The sequence below is a fragment of the Populus nigra genome, chromosome 18 (assembly GCF_951802175.1).
Source record: "Populus nigra chromosome 18, ddPopNigr1.1, whole genome shotgun sequence".
Lineage (NCBI taxonomy): Eukaryota > Viridiplantae > Streptophyta > Magnoliopsida > Malpighiales > Salicaceae > Populus > Populus nigra.
Window position 1 is genome coordinate 57,791 of NC_084869.1, and position 18,265 is coordinate 76,055.

General features: G+C 38.3%; 1 protein-coding gene across 6 annotated transcripts; it reads right to left on the reverse strand.

Moving 5' to 3' along the window:
• Positions 1 to 14,447: 14,447 nt before the first annotated feature.
• Positions 14,448 to 17,509, reverse strand: LOC133678197 (uncharacterized). 6 transcript variants are annotated; one of them, XR_009835909.1, is made up of 3 exons: positions 17,155 to 17,508; positions 15,168 to 16,692; positions 14,448 to 14,911 (listed from the first exon to the last, which is right to left on the reverse strand). XR_009835909.1 is itself a non-coding variant. In XM_062100435.1 (2 exons), exon 2 carries the CDS (start codon positions 16,672 to 16,674, stop codon positions 16,231 to 16,233), a length of 444 nt encoding a protein of 147 aa, XP_061956419.1. In that variant the 5' UTR covers positions 16,675 to 16,692; positions 17,150 to 17,509; the 3' UTR covers positions 14,448 to 16,230. The 6 variants fall into 6 exon arrangements, 2 of the variants coding, with proteins under 2 accessions (XP_061956419.1, XP_061956418.1); XR_009835906.1 differs by having other exon boundaries at positions 14,448 to 14,956; XR_009835908.1 differs by having other exon boundaries at positions 15,096 to 16,692.
• Between the last annotated feature and the right edge of the window lie 756 nt (positions 17,510 to 18,265).

Below are 18,265 nucleotides of genomic sequence, written 5' to 3' on the forward strand. Positions count from 1 at the left end.
GAGAAATATCAGGGATGTAGCTATAATCATTCCTGTAATCAATGCACTTCGTGTATATATATGTGATGGAATGTAATACAGATACACAATAAAAATATAATACAATCTTTCTCTGTTATTCTTTCTAAGTCTTCGTTTCTTCATGGTATCAGAGCTGGTTCTTACTTACCAGTCTCATATAGTAATTGTTTAGATGGCCTCACGTGGAATGGAGAATATGGAAAGTTCTATTGCTCCTTCTTCATTCAACCAACGTTTGTATTCTGATTTGAATCCTCTTGATATGAATTCAAATCAACGTCTGTGTTCTGTTCAATTGAATGAGTTCAATTATCTTCCTTGGTCAAGGGCTGTGTCATTAGCGCTTGGTGGAAGATCAAGAATCGAATTTATTGACAAAAGTAATGCTGCTCCTGATGTCAACTCTCCCCAGTATAAACCATGGTTTGCTAACGATCAAATGGTTCAGTCATGGCTACTCAACATTATGGAACCACACATCGCTGAAATCTTCAGCTATTCTGAATCTGCTGCAGATTTATGGGATGCAGTCAAAGAGATGTATGGAAATCAGAATAATGCTGCCCGTGTGTTTCAGCTCAAGAAAGATATTTCATGCTTGCACCAGGAAGGAAAAACATGTGGAATGAATTGGCAATCTATCGACCTCACACCATAGATGCTGCAACCTTACTGAAACGAGCTGAAGAAGATAAAATCTTTCAACTTTTGGCTAATTTATCTCATGACTATGAAGATCTTCGTAGCCGTATACTCATGAACTCTGAATTACCATCTTTTGCAAATGTGTGCGCGACTATTCAACGAGAGGAAACTAGAAGAAAGGTTATGAACTTGAGCAGCAAATCAGATTTCTCTGAAGCCCGAGCTTTTGTATCCCATCAGAGACGTTATGAAGAGAAAGGGTACAAGAGTAGAAGATCTGATTTGAAATGTAACCATTGCAACAATCTTGGACACTCAGTTGAACGATGTTGGGATCTTCATCCTGAACTAAAACCAAAGTTTTCAAGAGACAGCAAGGGAGGACATAAGCCTTTTCAACCATCAAGGTATAAAGCCAACTCTGTGAACTCTGTGACCAACCAGTCTGCAAATGGATTATCAACATTTACTTCTAGTCCAGTTGACCTCATCAACGAATTTGCATCCTATCTTCATACAAAGCAGAGTGAAAAACAGAGTGGAGGTGATTTAGAGGAGAACAAAGATTCATCAGCACTGATTGGTCAGTTTGCAGGATTTCTAGCTGGAAATAAAAACGTCTCAGCTTCGGATATTCCAGGTATTTTGAATGCCTTTTCTTCTGCCCTTATTGTAAGTAATGTGCATGATTTTTGGATCATAGATTCAGGTGCCACTGATCATATAACCAACAAATGTAATCAATTGCTTGACTTTAACAATTTTTCTCCACCATCTCAAATATCTGTTGCCAATGGTAAATATGCACCAGTTTTTGGGGAAGGGAAGATTAAATTACTTTCTCAAACAATTGCATCTCCAGTCTTGTATGTTCCCTCCTTCCCGTTTAAACTACTATCTGTTGGAAAAATTACAACATCACTTAATTGTCGTGTTGTCTTCTCTCCTTACAATGTTGTCTTTCAGGATCTAGTCACCAGGAAGACGATTGGTGAAGGATTCCTCTTTCAAGGTCTCTATTACTTTTCTAAAGATTTTTGCATACCCAAGAGTTTTCAAGTCACTGGTTGTTTAGCTTCAGAGCCACAGTTATGGCATCAGCGTTTGGCACATCCTTCAGAGCCTATTTTGGCAAAACTGTTTCCAAATTTGAACAACAAATCAATAAACTGTGATGTTTGCCCTTTGTCAAAATCTACTCGCTTACCATTTCCTTCTTCCACATCTTATTCAGTTAAACCATTTGATTTAGTTCATTCCGATGTTTGGGGACCTGTCATTGAGTCTTTTGATGGTTATAAATACTTCGTTACATTTGTTGATGATTTCTCTCGTTTTACTTGGCTATATTTGTTAAAAGCAAAAAGTGAAGTTGCCACTGTATTTCAAGATTTTCATCATTTGGTTCATACTCAATTCTCATCCAAGATCAAAATTCTACGATCAGATAATGGCTCTGAATATATGTCTAATATCATGATACAATACTTGAGCATGCATGGCATTATTCACCAAACTAGTTGTGTCCATACTCCACAACAAAACGGGATAGCAGAGCGAAAGAACCGAGACTTACTAGAGAAAACGAGATCATTGATGTTTCAAATGCATGTTCCCAAAATATTTTGGTCTCAAGGGGTACTCACAGCTGCCTACCTTGTAAACAGATTGCCTAGTAAAAATCTAACGTTTAATTCTCCAGCTGAGTTATTGACAGGGAAGAAGCCATCTCTATCGCATCTTAAAGTCTTTGGTTGTTCTTGTTATGTGCATATTCCATCCTCTCAGCGTGACAAATTGGATCACAGAGCAGTCAAATGTATGTTCTTGGGCTATTCTCCAACACAGAAGGGATATAAGTGTTACAATCACACCACTCATAAGCTTGTTGTTACCAGGGATGTTCGGTTTGATGAACACACATCTTATTATTCCTTTTCCAGTGAGATCATCAATCAGGGGAAGTCTTCATCATCTTTATTTCCATTGCCAACTCCAGTAGTCGAGGCATATTGCCCAGAACAATCTTACTGTAATGCAGGAATGGACATCCATACTGATTCTGTTCCAGCCACAACAGAGGGGGCTGATCTGCAGATTGCACATCAGGAGCACCTTCGTTCCTCCTCCAGGCGTAATCCTATTCGTAACCGTAGACCATCATCCAGGCTTCATGATTATGTAACGTATACAGTGAAGCATCCTGTAACTAATGCTCTAGCATATCATAGATTGTCTTCATCTTATGGAGCTTATCTCAGCACTATCGCCAAAGCAACAGAACCATGCAGTTTTCATGAAGCCTGTCATCAAACAGTTTGGCAGAAGGCTATGCACGAGGAGCTTCAAGCTTTGGATGCCAATCACACTTGGAGTATTGTATCACTTCCAAAGAATAAAAAGGCTGTTGGAAGTCGTTGGGTATACAAGATCAAATTCAAGACAGATGGTTCCATTGAAAGACATAAAGCAAGATTAGTCGCTCAAGGCTTCACTCAAACATATGGCATAGACTACAAGGAAACTTTCGCACCAGTTGCAAAAATGAACACCATTCGCACTTTGCTCTCAGTTGCTATAAATCATGGCTGGTTTTTATCTCAAATGGACGTCAAGAATGCCTTTTTACACGGCGACCTCCAAGAAGAAGTGTATATGAAGTTACCACCCGGCCATCCTCAGAGTAACAATCCACAGCTGGTCTGCAAATTACATAAATCTATCTATGGCTTGAAACAATCCCCCCGTGCTTGGTATGCTAAGTTGAGCACTGTACTTACTGAACTTGGGTTCACTAGAAGCAATGCTGACCACTCACTATTTGTTCGTACTAAGCCTGATGAAAGGTTGGTGGTTTTGATTTATGTTGATGATCTTATTGTTACCGGTAATAACCATGCAGCTATTACCACTCTTAAGAGTATTCTTCATCAGCGATTTGCTATTAAAGACCTTGGCGTTCTTAAATATTTTCTTGGCATAGAGATGGCTACTTCTCACAAAGGATTGTTTTTGAATCAACGCAAATATGTGCTGGACTTGTTACGTGAAGCTGATATGCTTGATTGCAAACCTGCAAAAACACCTCTGGATAGCAAACTTCAGCTGACTTTGGATGGGGACTCTTTTGATCAACCTCAGCTTTATCAAAAATTGGTGGGCAAGCTTATCTATCTTACCATCACACGGCCTGATCTAAGTCATTCGGTTAGTATTGTCAGTCAATTCATGCACTCACCTACTGCAGCCCATATGATGATCGTCAAACGGATTCTTCGATATCTCAAGGGCACTATTGGACGTGGAATTCTTATGCAAAACCATGGTCACACACAGATACTCGGTTACACTGACGCAGATTGGGCAGGAAATACTCTTGATCGCAAATCTACTACGGGGTATTGTATATTTGTTGGAGGAAATCTAGTTTCATGGAAAAGTAAAAAACAATTAGTCGTTGCTCGTTCCAGCGCTGAAGCTGAATATCGCGCCATGGCTTCCACTGCTTCTGAACTTGTATGGCTGAAAGCATTGTTAACTGATTTAGGTGTCTTTCACCCTCAACCTATGTCCCTTTGCTGCGATAATCAAGCCGCAATGCATATTGCTTCCAATCCAGTATTTCATGAGCGAACCAAACTGTGATGTTTTGAATAAATAAGTAGGAAAATACAATAAAGCCCTTGAAGTCTTAAGATGTAGGAATAATTAAATGAAGGGTATTGTAGTAATTGTATAAATACATAATATATATAAATAGAAAAAAAAAAACAAGAGATCTGAAAATTTAGAGTAAAAAAACTGACGGGAGAGAGAAGGGAGAAAGAGGAAGAAGAAGAAGAAGAGAAAAGAGGGGAAAATAAGGGAAAAAGGAAAGGAGTTGGAGGAAATAAATAAAAAGGGGTAAGATTATGCTTTAATGTATATAATATGTTTTCTTTAGCTTTAATTTCGGTTTTGATAAATGTTAGGGTTATGAAATTTGTGTTTTGAGTTTAATTGATGAATTAAATTGAATGTTAGGGGTTGATTGTTGTGGTTAATTGATGATTTAGTTGATTATGGAAGATTGTGATAATTTTGAGTTATAGTTTTGTTTGAATGGTGAATGTTGAGTTAAAAATCAGTGGAGAACAGTAGGTTTCTGTGAAAATTCTGGGTTGGAGGTTGAAGATGACGAAAATTCAATTTGGTCCCTCAATTTTGGAAAATTACAGTTTAGTCCCCAAACTTTGGAAAATTTGCAGAATGGTCCCTGGAGCCTATTCCAAGATTCTGAACAGAATAACATATGAATTATGTACAGAATTACTGTATAGATAAGAGAATTTAACACTTTCAATTTGGTCCTCCAATTTGACAAAAATTACAATTTGATCCTAAAAATTTGGTAAAATTCCAGAATGGTCCCTGGAGTATAATGAGATGATCTGGACAGAAATGAGGATGAATTATGGACATAATTTCAGTATATTCATGGATTTATGATAAATTTTAGTTTGGTCCTCCAATTTGACAAAAGTTGCAATTTGACCCTTAAAAATATGATAAATTCCAGATTAGTCCCTAGCTGTACTATTATCTTTTTCAGATTGGTTTGATGAATAATTGAGGATTATTTAGTGAATTATTACTAATTTTATTAATTGCTTTATTATGGATTAGATTTCGGGAAAACCGTTAAATGTTAGGTTTTTAGGAAAGATAACTAGTTAGTTCAAAAATATATAGGGTTATGGAATACACCCTTAGATAAGTGTATTAAATAGGTTATATATATTCTTTTGAGTCATTCTTAAATATGTCTCCTTTATATTCAGATAATCCTGATATTCTACCGGCGGGACGTCAGTAGGATTTTCTTCGATATCAGCTTTGAGTTTTGTTGCTTTTGAGTCAGGTGAGTGGATAATTTTCCATATGCATGAGAAATATTATAAATATTTGATTTGCTAATATGAATTGGATCATGCTTCTTGATAATATATATGTTAATTATTATCCTTGTTTTGATAAAGCATGATCAATTATTGAATCTGAATTCTTGATATGAACCAACATATATTTTGAATTGACTTCTGAATTGATAGCTCCTCATTTGATTGATGTCATGAGTTGAGTTTTGAGATATGAATATGTTTGTTAGATTATGATTATGAACCTATGGTATGTCAGTCAGAATACCCATGCTAACAGGGTAGTGTTAGTCTTTGTGCACATCGTATCTGAACCCTAGTTGGTCGGGGGAGTCACCAACCTGTGTGGACTGATCATCCCACAGTACGGAGCCTCATGCTCATTGCATTTTGATTTTCTGACGAGTTTTACCATATGATTTTCTTGTTATGGCCAATTTGAGAACACTTCCATAAGAACCTAAATCCATACTTGTATATATATTTCTCATTGCTGTATTACTTCGTGTGTGTATATTGAACGTTATCTACTCACTGAGTTGTTGAACTCACCATCTCATTATTTATCCTTTTCAGGCTTATAGCTTGATAGCAGGTCATTTTGTTGGACCTTCAGAACCTGCTCTTTTGGTAGTAATTTGTACCTTTCCTTTATGTCTAGTTAGTGCTCCAAAACTCTGAACTTTTATAAACTTTTGTATTAAGACAATTCAATTATATTATGAAGTTGATTTTGTTGTTAATGCTGCGTTGAACTCTGATTGAGTTAGGATAAGTTTGTGTGTAAGTTTGGGTTCGCATAGGTATGGAACCTTGGAGGGGAACCTTGCCTATGTGCCGGTCATGGATCCGGGGATCGGGTCGTGACAAACGTGGTATCAGAGCTTTAGGTTAAAGAAACAATAATATAATTAAATTCATAATGAGTGGAGCATTAGGATCCGTATTGTCTTGTTTGTTGCCTTTGAAATTTTAAACTCTTATCAAGCATGTCTTCTTCTTTGTGATAGATATGCTTTCCTATAATTTTGTGATAATTATCATGCTATTGTTCTAGCATGACTGGAGTACTCTTTTTTTTTTTATTTTAGGAAATGCCGAGGAATAGACGAATAGCTGATACTGTTAGAGTAGAGGATGATCAGGATGATGTCCCTATTGTGCGGTTGAGAACTGCAAGGCAAAGAAGGAGGCGCGGTGCACCCGTGCCTCAACATGTTGAGGAGGTACCTCCACCAGTGGAGGAAGAGCCTCAGGAGATAGAAGAGGAAGATATGGTTGATGAAACAGGTGTGGGGGTAGCTGACCCTGAACCTGTTACAGAGCTTCAGCAACTTAGTCAGGTTGTGCGGACCTGGATAGAGTTTTCTATGGAGAGAGATAGAAGGAGGGATAGAGCTGTACCCTCGACATCCCACACTGTTCAGGGAGTTAATGTGCCGTTGAATGACTTCATGAAGTTGGCACCTCCTATTTTTACTGGGATGGACAGTTCAGAGGATCCTCAGAGGTTCCTAGATGATATTTGGCGACGGTGTGAAGCTTTGGGATGTACAGACCACCGAGCTGTGAGTTTGGCATCGTTCAGGTTGGAAGGAGATGTGGCAATCTCTTGGTTTGAGTCTAGAAAAAAAGCAAGACCAGTAGAGGCTCAGTGGACATGGAAGGAGTTTAGCTCCATGTTCTTAGACAGGTTTCTCCCTCAGAGCGTCAGGGATGCTCGACTTTATGAGTTTGAGAGGCTATCTCAGGGGAGCATGATAGTGGATGAGTATGATCTGAAGTTTACTCAACTGTCTAGGTATGCAGAGCATCTTCTACCCACTGAGGAGTGGAGGGTGAAGAGGTTTATTAGAGGACTCAAATCCTCTATGTATTTGGTGATGGTGTCACAGGTGTTTCCATCATACTCCTCAGCTGTTGACAGCGCCAGATTGATAGAGGCGCGAGAATTAGAGGACATGATTGCAGGCCAGTCTAAGAGCCCTAGAGAAGAGGGTCAGTCTTTTAGGCAACAGGGATTAAGTGCAGGTCCGTCTAGGGGACGAAGTGGCCGTCAGGGCTCATGGGTTCAGAGGAGGTTTAGACAGAGACCGTCAGTTAGTGGCTCAGGCGGTCAGAGTGGCAGTAGTGGTACTCAGAGTTTAGTTCAGACTGCACCTCGTAGTCCATTTGTTTCACCTAGTGATAGTTCTTCATGTCAGCATTGTGGAGGAAGTCATACTAGTGCAGAGTGCTACAGAAGGACTGGGGCTTGTTTTAGTTGTGGCCAGATAGGTCATAAGATCAGAGAGTGCCCGAGGAGACAGTTGTCAGCTTCGGGGTTATCTGCTTCAGTCCAGCATTCTATTCAGGCACCATCGACGAGCCAGTCTGTGGCTCATGGGGGTAGAGGTTTTGGTGGCCGTGGTCAGAGAGGTCGGGGTGCAGGTGATAGAGGTCAGATACAGCAGGGTCAGGGGCATGCCAGAGTTTTTGCCTTGACTCAGCAGGATGCTCAGGCATCCAACACAGTTGTTTCAGGTATTCTTCCTGTTTGCTCTTTTGAAGCAAAAGTTTTGTTTGATACGGGTGCAACCCATTCATTTGTGTCTCCATATTTTGCCATGAGGTTAGATAAACAACCAACCTTGTTAAAATCCCCGATTACAGTCTCCACTCCCTTAGATGAATTAATATTAGTGAAGTATGTGTATCTGGATTGTGAAATAGAGATTGGAGATAAGATCTTTATGGGAGACTTAAATGTCTTAGATATGGTTGATTTTGATGTGATTTTGGGAATGGATTGGTTGGCAAAGCATAGGGCTTCAGTAAATTGTTGGGGTAAGAAAATAATATTTGATCTAGATGAAGAAGTTGGGTTGGTATTTCAAGGAGATAAGATTGGGTCTCCATCAATTATGTTGTCAGCTATCTCGAGGAAAATGGCTAGAAAAGGGATACAGTGCTACCTAGCATATATAGTGGATGTAGAGAAAGAAGTTCCCCAATTAGACCAAGTCCCTATAGTTAGGGAGTTTATTGATGTCTTTCCCGATGACTTACCTGGATTGCCTCCGTATAGGGAAATTGAGTTTTGTATTGAATTGGTTCCGGGTACTGAACCAATATCAATGGCACCATATAGGATGGCACCAGCAGAATTGAGGGAGCTAAAGGAGCAACTGCAGGATTTGTTGGATAAAAAGTTTATTCGACCAAGTGTGTCCCCTTGGGGAGCCCCAGTGTTGTTTGTGAAGAAGAAAGATGGGTCATTGAGGTTGTGTATAGATTATAGGCAACTGAATCGGGTGACAGTTCGAAATAGATACCCACTCCCTCGCATAGATGATTTGTTTGACCAATTGCAGGGAGCTCAATTCTTTTCTAAGATCGATCTTCGATCTGGGTATCATCAGTTGAGGATAAGAGATGAGGACATTTCAAAAACAGCTTTCAGAACTCGGTATGGTCATTATGAGTTCTTAGTGATGTCTTTTGGGTTGACGAATGCACCAGCAGCTTTTATGGATTTGATGAATAGAGTGTTTGGCCAGTTTATTGATCGATTTGTAATAGTTTTTATTGATGATATTTTGGTGTATTCGAGGTCTAGGGAGGAGCATGAGCAGCACTTGAGAATGGTGCTTCAAACTTTGCGAGATCATCAGTTGTATGGCAAGTTCTCAAAGAGTGAGTTTTGGTTGGAGAGTGTAGCATTTCTTGGGCATGTAGTGTCAAGGAATGGGATTGAGGTTGATCCTCAAAAGATTGAGGCAGTTAAGCAGTGGCTTAGGCCTACTTCGGCGACAGAGATAAGAAGTTTCTTAGGGTTGGCCGGCTATTATCGGAGGTTTGTGGAGAACTTTTCTCGGATTTCTGCACCATTGACTAAGTTAACGCAGAAAAATGTTAAGTTTCAGTGGTCTGAAGCTTGTGAGAAAAGTTTCTTAGAGTTGAAAGAGAGATTGACTACAGCGCCTATTCTGGCAGTACCATCAGGTTCTGGTGGTTACACAGTGTATTGTGATGCTTCGAGAGTGGGGTTAGGATGTGTTCTAATGCAGCATGGCAAGGTTATTGCCTATGCTTCACGGCAGCTGAAGAAGCATGAACAAAACTATCCTACACATGATTTAGAGATGGCGGCTGTAATTTTTGCCTTGAAGATTTGGAGGCACTACTTGTATGGTGAAACTTGTGAGATCTTCACAGATCACAAGAGTTTGAAATATATCTTTCAGCAGAAAGATCTAAACCTGAGGCAGAGGAGATGGATGGAACTGCTGAAGGATTATGATTGTACCATACATTACCACCCAGGTAAGGCAAATGTAGTTGCCGATGCTTTGAGTAGAAAATCATCAGGGAGCTTAGCTCATATTCAGGAGGTACGAAGACCTCTGATTAGGGAGCTGCATGAGTTGGTGGATGAAGGAGTCAGATTTGATCTTAGTGAAGCTGGAGCAATGATTGGTCATTTTCAGGTTAAGTCAGATTTGTTTGATAAGATAAAAGCAGCTCAGAAGAAAGATGATTCACTACTCAGGATTAGAAATGAAGTTGAGCAGGGTAAAGCTGCAGGTTTTGTGATAGGTGATGATGATGTGCTGAGATATAGGGATAGACTTTGTGTACCTGATGTAGATGATCTGAGGAGAGAATTGATGGTAGAGGCACATCAGACAGTTTACACAATGCATCCAGGTTCCACCAAGATGTATAAAGACCTTAAGGTGTGTTATTGGTGGAATAGGATGAAGGCTGATGTAGCAGATTTTGTTTCTAGGTGTTTGACCTGTCAGAGGGTAAAGGGTGAACACCAGAAACCTCCTGGATTGTTGCAACCATTGTTGATTCCAGAATGGAAGTGGGAAAGGATCACAATGGACTTTGTGACAGGATTGCCTAGGAGTCAGGAGGGTTATGATTCAGTATGGGTGATTGTTGACAGGTTGACAAAATCAGCCCATTTTCTGCCAGTTAAGATTACTTATGGATATGCAAAGTTGGCGGAATTGTTTATTAGTGAGATTGTACGGTTACATGGAGTGCCAATCTCAATAGTGTCTGATAGAGGTCCACAGTTTACATCGCGGTTTTGGGTGAAATTCCAAGAAGCTATGGGTACTAAAGTGCAGTTGAGTACAGCTTTTCACCCTCAGACAGATGGTCAATCTGAGAGGACTATTCAGATCTTGGAGGATATGCTGAGGGCTTGTATCATGGATTTTGGAGTTGGTTGGAGTAAGTTCCTACCATTAGTGGAATTTGCTTACAACAACAGTTATCAGGCTAGCATAGAGATGGCACCTTATGAGGCTTTGTATGGTCGGAAGTGTAGATCACCGGTTTGTTGGTTTGAGGTTGGTGAGAAGAGGCTAATGGGACCGGAGTTGATTCAGATTACCTCAGAGAAGATAGAGGTAATTAGAAAGAAGCTTCAAACAGCTCAGAGTAGACAGAAAAGTTACGCGGATAGAAGAAGGCGTGACTTAGAGTTTTCAGTGGGTGATTGTGTGTTCTTAAAAGTATCACCGACAAAAGGAGTATTCAGGTTTGGGAAGAAAGGCAAGTTGAGTCCTCGATTCATTGGACCGTATGAGATTCTGGAGAGAGTTGGGGCGGTTGCTTATAGGTTAGCATTACCACCAAACTTGTCTGCTATTCATCCGGTATTTCATGTTTCCATGCTAAGGAAGTATATGTCAGATCCATCGCATGTATTAGAGGTTTATCCCATTGAATTGAGGGATGATATGGTTTATGAGGTGCAACCAGAAGCTATAGTCGACCGACAAGTGAGGAAGCTTAGGTCGAAGGATATAGCTTCAGTGAAAGTGAAATGGAAAGGTCATTCACGTGAGGAAGCGACCTGGGAGCTCGAGGATAAGATGCGTGAGGAGTATCCTCATCTTTTCGATAATCTCGGTAAGTATTCAATCTTTTTTTCTATTAAGTTTCGAGGACGAAACTTTTATAAGGTGGGGAGATTGTGATGTTTTGAATAAATAAGTAGGAAAATACAATAAAGCCCTTGAAGTCTTAAGATGTAGGAATAATTAAATGAAGGGTATTGTAGTAATTGTATAAATACATAATATATATAAATAGAAAAAAAAAAACAAGAGATCTGAAAATTTAGAGTAAAAAAACTGACGGGAGAGAGAAGGGAGAAAGAGGAAGAAGAAGAAGAAGAGAAAAGAGGGGAAAATAAGGGAAAAAGGAAAGGAGTTGGAGGAAATAAATAAAAAGGGGTAAGATTATGCTTTAATGTATATAATATGTTTTCTTTAGCTTTAATTTCGGTTTTGATAAATGTTAGGGTTATGAAATTTGTGTTTTGAGTTTAATTGATGAATTAAATTGAATGTTAGGGGTTGATTGTTGTGGTTAATTGATGATTTAGTTGATTATGGAAGATTGTGATAATTTTGAGTTATAGTTTTGTTTGAATGGTGAATGTTGAGTTAAAAATCAGTGGAGAACAGTAGGTTTCTGTGAAAATTCTGGGTTGGAGGTTGAAGATGACGAAAATTCAATTTGGTCCCTCAATTTTGGAAAATTACAGTTTAGTCCCCAAACTTTGGAAAATTTGCAGAATGGTCCCTGGAGCCTATTCCAAGATTCTGAACAGAATAACATATGAATTATGTACAGAATTACTGTATAGATAAGAGAATTTAACACTTTCAATTTGGTCCTCCAATTTGACAAAAATTACAATTTGATCCTAAAAATTTGGTAAAATTCCAGAATGGTCCCTGGAGTATAATGAGATGATCTGGACAGAAATGAGGATGAATTATGGACATAATTTCAGTATATTCATGGATTTATGATAAATTTTAGTTTGGTCCTCCAATTTGACAAAAGTTGCAATTTGACCCTTAAAAATATGATAAATTCCAGATTAGTCCCTAGCTGTACTATTATCTTTTTCAGATTGGTTTGATGAATAATTGAGGATTATTTAGTGAATTATTACTAATTTTATTAATTGCTTTATTATGGATTAGATTTCGGGAAAACCGTTAAATGTTAGGTTTTTAGGAAAGATAACTAGTTAGTTCAAAAATATATAGGGTTATGGAATACACCCTTAGATAAGTGTATTAAATAGGTTATATATATTCTTTTGAGTCATTCTTAAATATGTCTCCTTTATATTCAGATAATCCTGATATTCTACCGGCGGGACGTCAGTAGGATTTTCTTCGATATCAGCTTTGAGTTTTGTTGCTTTTGAGTCAGGTGAGTGGATAATTTTCCATATGCATGAGAAATATTATAAATATTTGATTTGCTAATATGAATTGGATCATGCTTCTTGATAATATATATGTTAATTATTATCCTTGTTTTGATAAAGCATGATCAATTATTGAATCTGAATTCTTGATATGAACCAACATATATTTTGAATTGACTTCTGAATTGATAGCTCCTCATTTGATTGATGTCATGAGTTGAGTTTTGAGATATGAATATGTTTGTTAGATTATGATTATGAACCTATGGTATGTCAGTCAGAATACCCATGCTAACAGGGTAGTGTTAGTCTTTGTGCACATCGTATCTGAACCCTAGTTGGTCGGGGGAGTCACCAACCTGTGTGGACTGATCATCCCACAGTACGGAGCCTCATGCTCATTGCATTTTGATTTTCTGACGAGTTTTACCATATGATTTTCTTGTTATGGCCAATTTGAGAACACTTCCATAAGAACCTAAATCCATACTTGTATATATATTTCTCATTGCTGTATTACTTCGTGTGTGTATATTGAACGTTATCTACTCACTGAGTTGTTGAACTCACCATCTCATTATTTATCCTTTTCAGGCTTATAGCTTGATAGCAGGTCATTTTGTTGGACCTTCAGAACCTGCTCTTTTGGTAGTAATTTGTACCTTTCCTTTATGTCTAGTTAGTGCTCCAAAACTCTGAACTTTTATAAACTTTTGTATTAAGACAATTCAATTATATTATGAAGTTGATTTTGTTGTTAATGCTGCGTTGAACTCTGATTGAGTTAGGATAAGTTTGTGTGTAAGTTTGGGTTCGCATAGGTATGGAACCTTGGAGGGGAACCTTGCCTATGTGCCGGTCATGGATCCGGGGATCGGGTCGTGACACAAACACATCGAAGTTGATTGTCATTATGTTAGGGAGCAAGTTCAGTCGAAGATGATTGTTACTCAATATACTAGGAGCGAGGATCAACTTGCAGACTTATTCACCAAAGCCTTGCCCTCTGCTCGATTTCAATTGCTGCTTTCCAAGCTGGGATCAATCAATCTTCTTGATCCAGCTTGAGGGGGAGTATTGACAGATATATCTATAGGATCTGATATGATCCTTCTTCCTTTTCTATCATGATTGATATGATCCTTCTTCCTTTTTCTGTCATGATTCTTCTTCCATGTATGAGTTGATTCCAGCATTATTCTTAGGAGAAATATCAGGGATGTAGCTATAATCATTCCTGTAATCAATGCACTTCGTGTATATATATGTGATGGAATGTAATACAGATACACAATAAAAATATAATACAATCTTTCTCTGTTATTCTTTCTAAGTCTTCGTTTCTTCAGTCTACGCCCGCAGGTTTTGGGGGCATGTGATTTCGTTAAGCCCATTTCATTGTGCAATCAATGCGGATTACCCTTCTCTTTTCTCCTACTCTTTCCTGTTTTATTGGATTAATCCTTTTGAAGTTTAATACTAAAACCATCTTGTTCATCACTGAAAAAGATTTTCATCCTGTGAAACATAGCACACCAGATGGTGATAAGAAAACAAGCATCATCATCTTGTTTATACTTGATCAAGGGACGAATGTACACCAAAGATTACAACCAAGATGCCGAGAAACGTTTAAATTGTAAACGAAGAGGGAGAAGCATTATTTCTTCTTTTTTATTAGAATATTACGAGGATACAAGTGCTAATGCATATATCCAAAATAAACCCCAACAAACTAAATCTACTCCCACATTAAATCCACAGGGATCAAATTTTCGCTGATTGGAGAAATGCTGGAGAACAGGGAAGTTTTAGACCAGAAAGGGGAGGCTATCAGCCAGAATTTATATCAGCGTACTTATTCAGGAGCTTCAGAACAGGTCAGATACAAAACTTAACTCCCTCTTACACCAATAGCAGCCAAGATAGGCGTAGCGCTGTGTGGACTCAATTGATTCCAAAGGCTGAAGACGAGCTTTGCTTGGCCTTGACAGATTCCAGAGGTTGAAGCCAGCAATTCTAACAACTTATATGTAGCTGCTCTGCTCTTCAAGGCTTCAAGCTCACCATAAAAATAAGGAACTTCCTTCTGCCTCTGCAATTCACAATCCAATAGTAACTCTACCAAATCAGGTTCCATCTGCCACATTCATACACAAAGCAGGTATGTAAGGTAGGTAATCAACTGAAACAGACAATAATTAAGGTAGGCTCTAAAAAAAACACCAATACGACAGCCCAACATCATTTGATAAGCAGGAAATTAGATCTTGAAATACCTGTATCATAAAGCAGAGACAATGATAAGTTAAAAAATAAACCAGCAGTCAAGATTAGTCTGGAATTCAGACCTTCAACAGGTAAATGCACTATCTTCTCAATCCATCAGCAGCAATTCCATGCCACATCAATCACCACAGCAAGAAAGGAAAAACTCCTGTAAAAGATAACATAAACTCTTTGAGCTTTTCATTATCAACAAAATTCTCAAAAACAATAATTCATTAATGATAACAGAGAAGTATATTTAACGTCTCCTGGATTGTATACACTCCAATCCCTGCAAAATTAAAAGTTACTTCAGGAAACCATACATCAAATCTAATTAGGAAAGCAAGATTGAGTAAACAACAACAAATAAAAGCAAGGAATCAACGCAATATTGGTCTTCAACCTGCAATAAACCAGACAAAATAAAGCATAGCAGCAGGTAAGTTTGAGCACAGAACAATGCAGAAAAGCCCTGATAAAAACTATGCTGCATAACCAGCAGCACCCAAATACAACCTCCACCCAAAATCATGAAGTGCAAAAAATACCAGATAAACCTGTTTCATAAACTTACACAAACACAGATTTATGAAGGTTAGTACACTCAACACAAACGTAATGAAGTCAGCTAGTATTAAACGTATCTCAACGAATTTGTGTTTCTAAAACTTAAAATGCCCAAAATAAGCACATCCGCAAAAAGCAGATCAAAACACGGTAGACACAAAATAATTGAATAAAGAAGTAAATCAAATCGCTAAAAGTTGATACTACCCTATAGATATAAAAGTCTTGCAAAAGACCTGAAAGCACCAGAAGTTAGTTTGAATTCAAAAGGAATAGGAGAGCTTGAATGAAAATGAATTAAACTCTAGCTTCATAAGTGAGTAAATGGAGCAAGTTCAAGATCTCCTATCGAAAATCAAGCTATGCTATTGGAACCGCTACATTGCATTACATATGAAAAATAAATATTAAGTTCCTCCATATATAGAGGAGGACACGTATGGTCCACCATTGTAGTACCCACATTAAGTTCAAAGACATCCGTATCCGTTCCGTGAAACATTAAAAGGAGAAACTTCAAATAAACATCACGAATAAAAAGAGAAAGGGTTATTTCAGCTATACGATAGATTATATCTAGCTCATATCCATGCCATCTCCGACTTGGCTGCAGATTGGACTGGCAGCAGAGAAAGATCTCTCGAAAGGAGAAGGGTGAAACTGTGCATTGCGCCTGCGCTTGAAAGAACAGCTATCCGTGGGAGCATTACTATTGTCAGCATCGAGCTTCCTGCGAACTCCTCTGACAGCCTGGTCCTCAGCTGGGGAAAGGGGGAAAATCCGGCCGCTTGCGCGACAAAGGGAGGAATGGTTGTCATACAAAATTCTCTGGTTACAGTTCTTGTCACAGATGTGAGTGAGACCAGTGAGGCTGCAGCGGTACATGTTAGCAAAGACATGTTCATTCTGACACTTGCAGTCACATTTGTGGACAGGAATTGGGCCATCGAGGCCAAGAATAGTGGAGAGATAAACAACATTGGCAGGAGCAGACAGGATGGATTTACCAAAGACATCCATTGGCAGCTTCAAAGAAATCTGCAAAGCCACCAGAAGAATGGGGTCAAGCTCATCCGAGACGGAACTCAAGTATTGCTCGAAAGAAGAGGTTCTCCCTTTTGTTTTCTTGTCCAAATTCCCACCTTTTTATTCAGTAATGTAAAGGAAAGGAAATCTACTGTGTCTTTGATGAGACGAAAAGAAGAGAAAAGGAAAGACGACTCCGACAAGAATTCAAATTCCAACAATCATATACATAGTTATAACAGACACTGAATATGGTGTCTGTCATGAGTCCAAGGCTATTATAATATTATATAATGAGTGATTCATGTTCCAAAGATTCTAAAAAGAAATTCTTCTAAGAAAAGAGAAAAAGAACAGATCTGAGCTCCAAAACTAAGATTAAAAAAAAGAATATTGAAAAATGACGTAATAAAAAGGGGCAGTGATTGAGAATCAATATTCAGTAGAAAGAAAGGAAAGGGCAAATGACCTGACCTGATCTGAACTGATCTGGTGATGTGAAGAAGAGGAGGAGGAGGAGGAGCCAAAGGTGATGAGAAATGATAATGATCGACCGACCAACCGACGATGCCACTACACCTCACCTGCCAAACAAATCTAACCTGTACCCAACACACACTCTCTCTCTCACCACACAGACAGACTTAAGGAATTCTTCTCGTCTCTCCCTGTTAATAAGAAAAAATAATGAGGGCGGAGAGCACAGAAGTGGGAGACGAGGATTACTTATAGAATTTTATGCATAACAAGAGATGCTCCCCCCCTCTCTATAATTTCATTCCTGTTGAGTGTTGACTTGACCCTCCATCTCCTCTCCACATACATGCATGAATGCATGCATGCAAACAGATATAAATTTATCATTACTTTACATAACATCTAACGGAGAATTATTAGTTCATTAATTTAAACTTGACTTTTAAGATCCGGAGTTGGATTTCCTAATCCTATGCTTACAATTAATAATATACCATAAAAGCGCCGTACCAATAATTATAAATAGTTTTAAATCAGTTAATATGTTAATTAAAATTGGATTTCCTCATAATATAATGGTAAATATGTATCCTCATTTAATATATTAAGAAATCTCAGATATGGTGATTAAAATAATAATAGAGGGTGTAATTTAGTCAGTATAATTTTGTCTCTTAATTAATTAACTTGTCACGTGTCTTTCTGCTTTACCTGTCTCTATTCCCTCACTTTATGTCTTCCTCCTGCTTCTCTTTGAAGTCTCAACATGTCACGTAGCATCTCAATTTTCCCACCTCATGTGATGTGTTTTGAAAAAAGAAAAAAGAAAAAAGAAAAAGACTATTGAAACGGGGTATAATATTGACTTTCATTTAATTTATCCGCCCTGAACACGTATTTTTATATCCATATATACTCGTGTCCATGTACAATAAGGAAGCCCAAGCCCAGCCCATTTACCTCGTCTCTTATATCGGTAACCAGTTGGACTCAGCCCTCTTGTTTTATTTTTCACGTGTTTTTATTTTTTATTTTCTACTCATTTGAGCACAAGCTTAACTTTTCGCGGTGATGTAATTTGATCTGAAGCTCTGATCTTGACGTGATT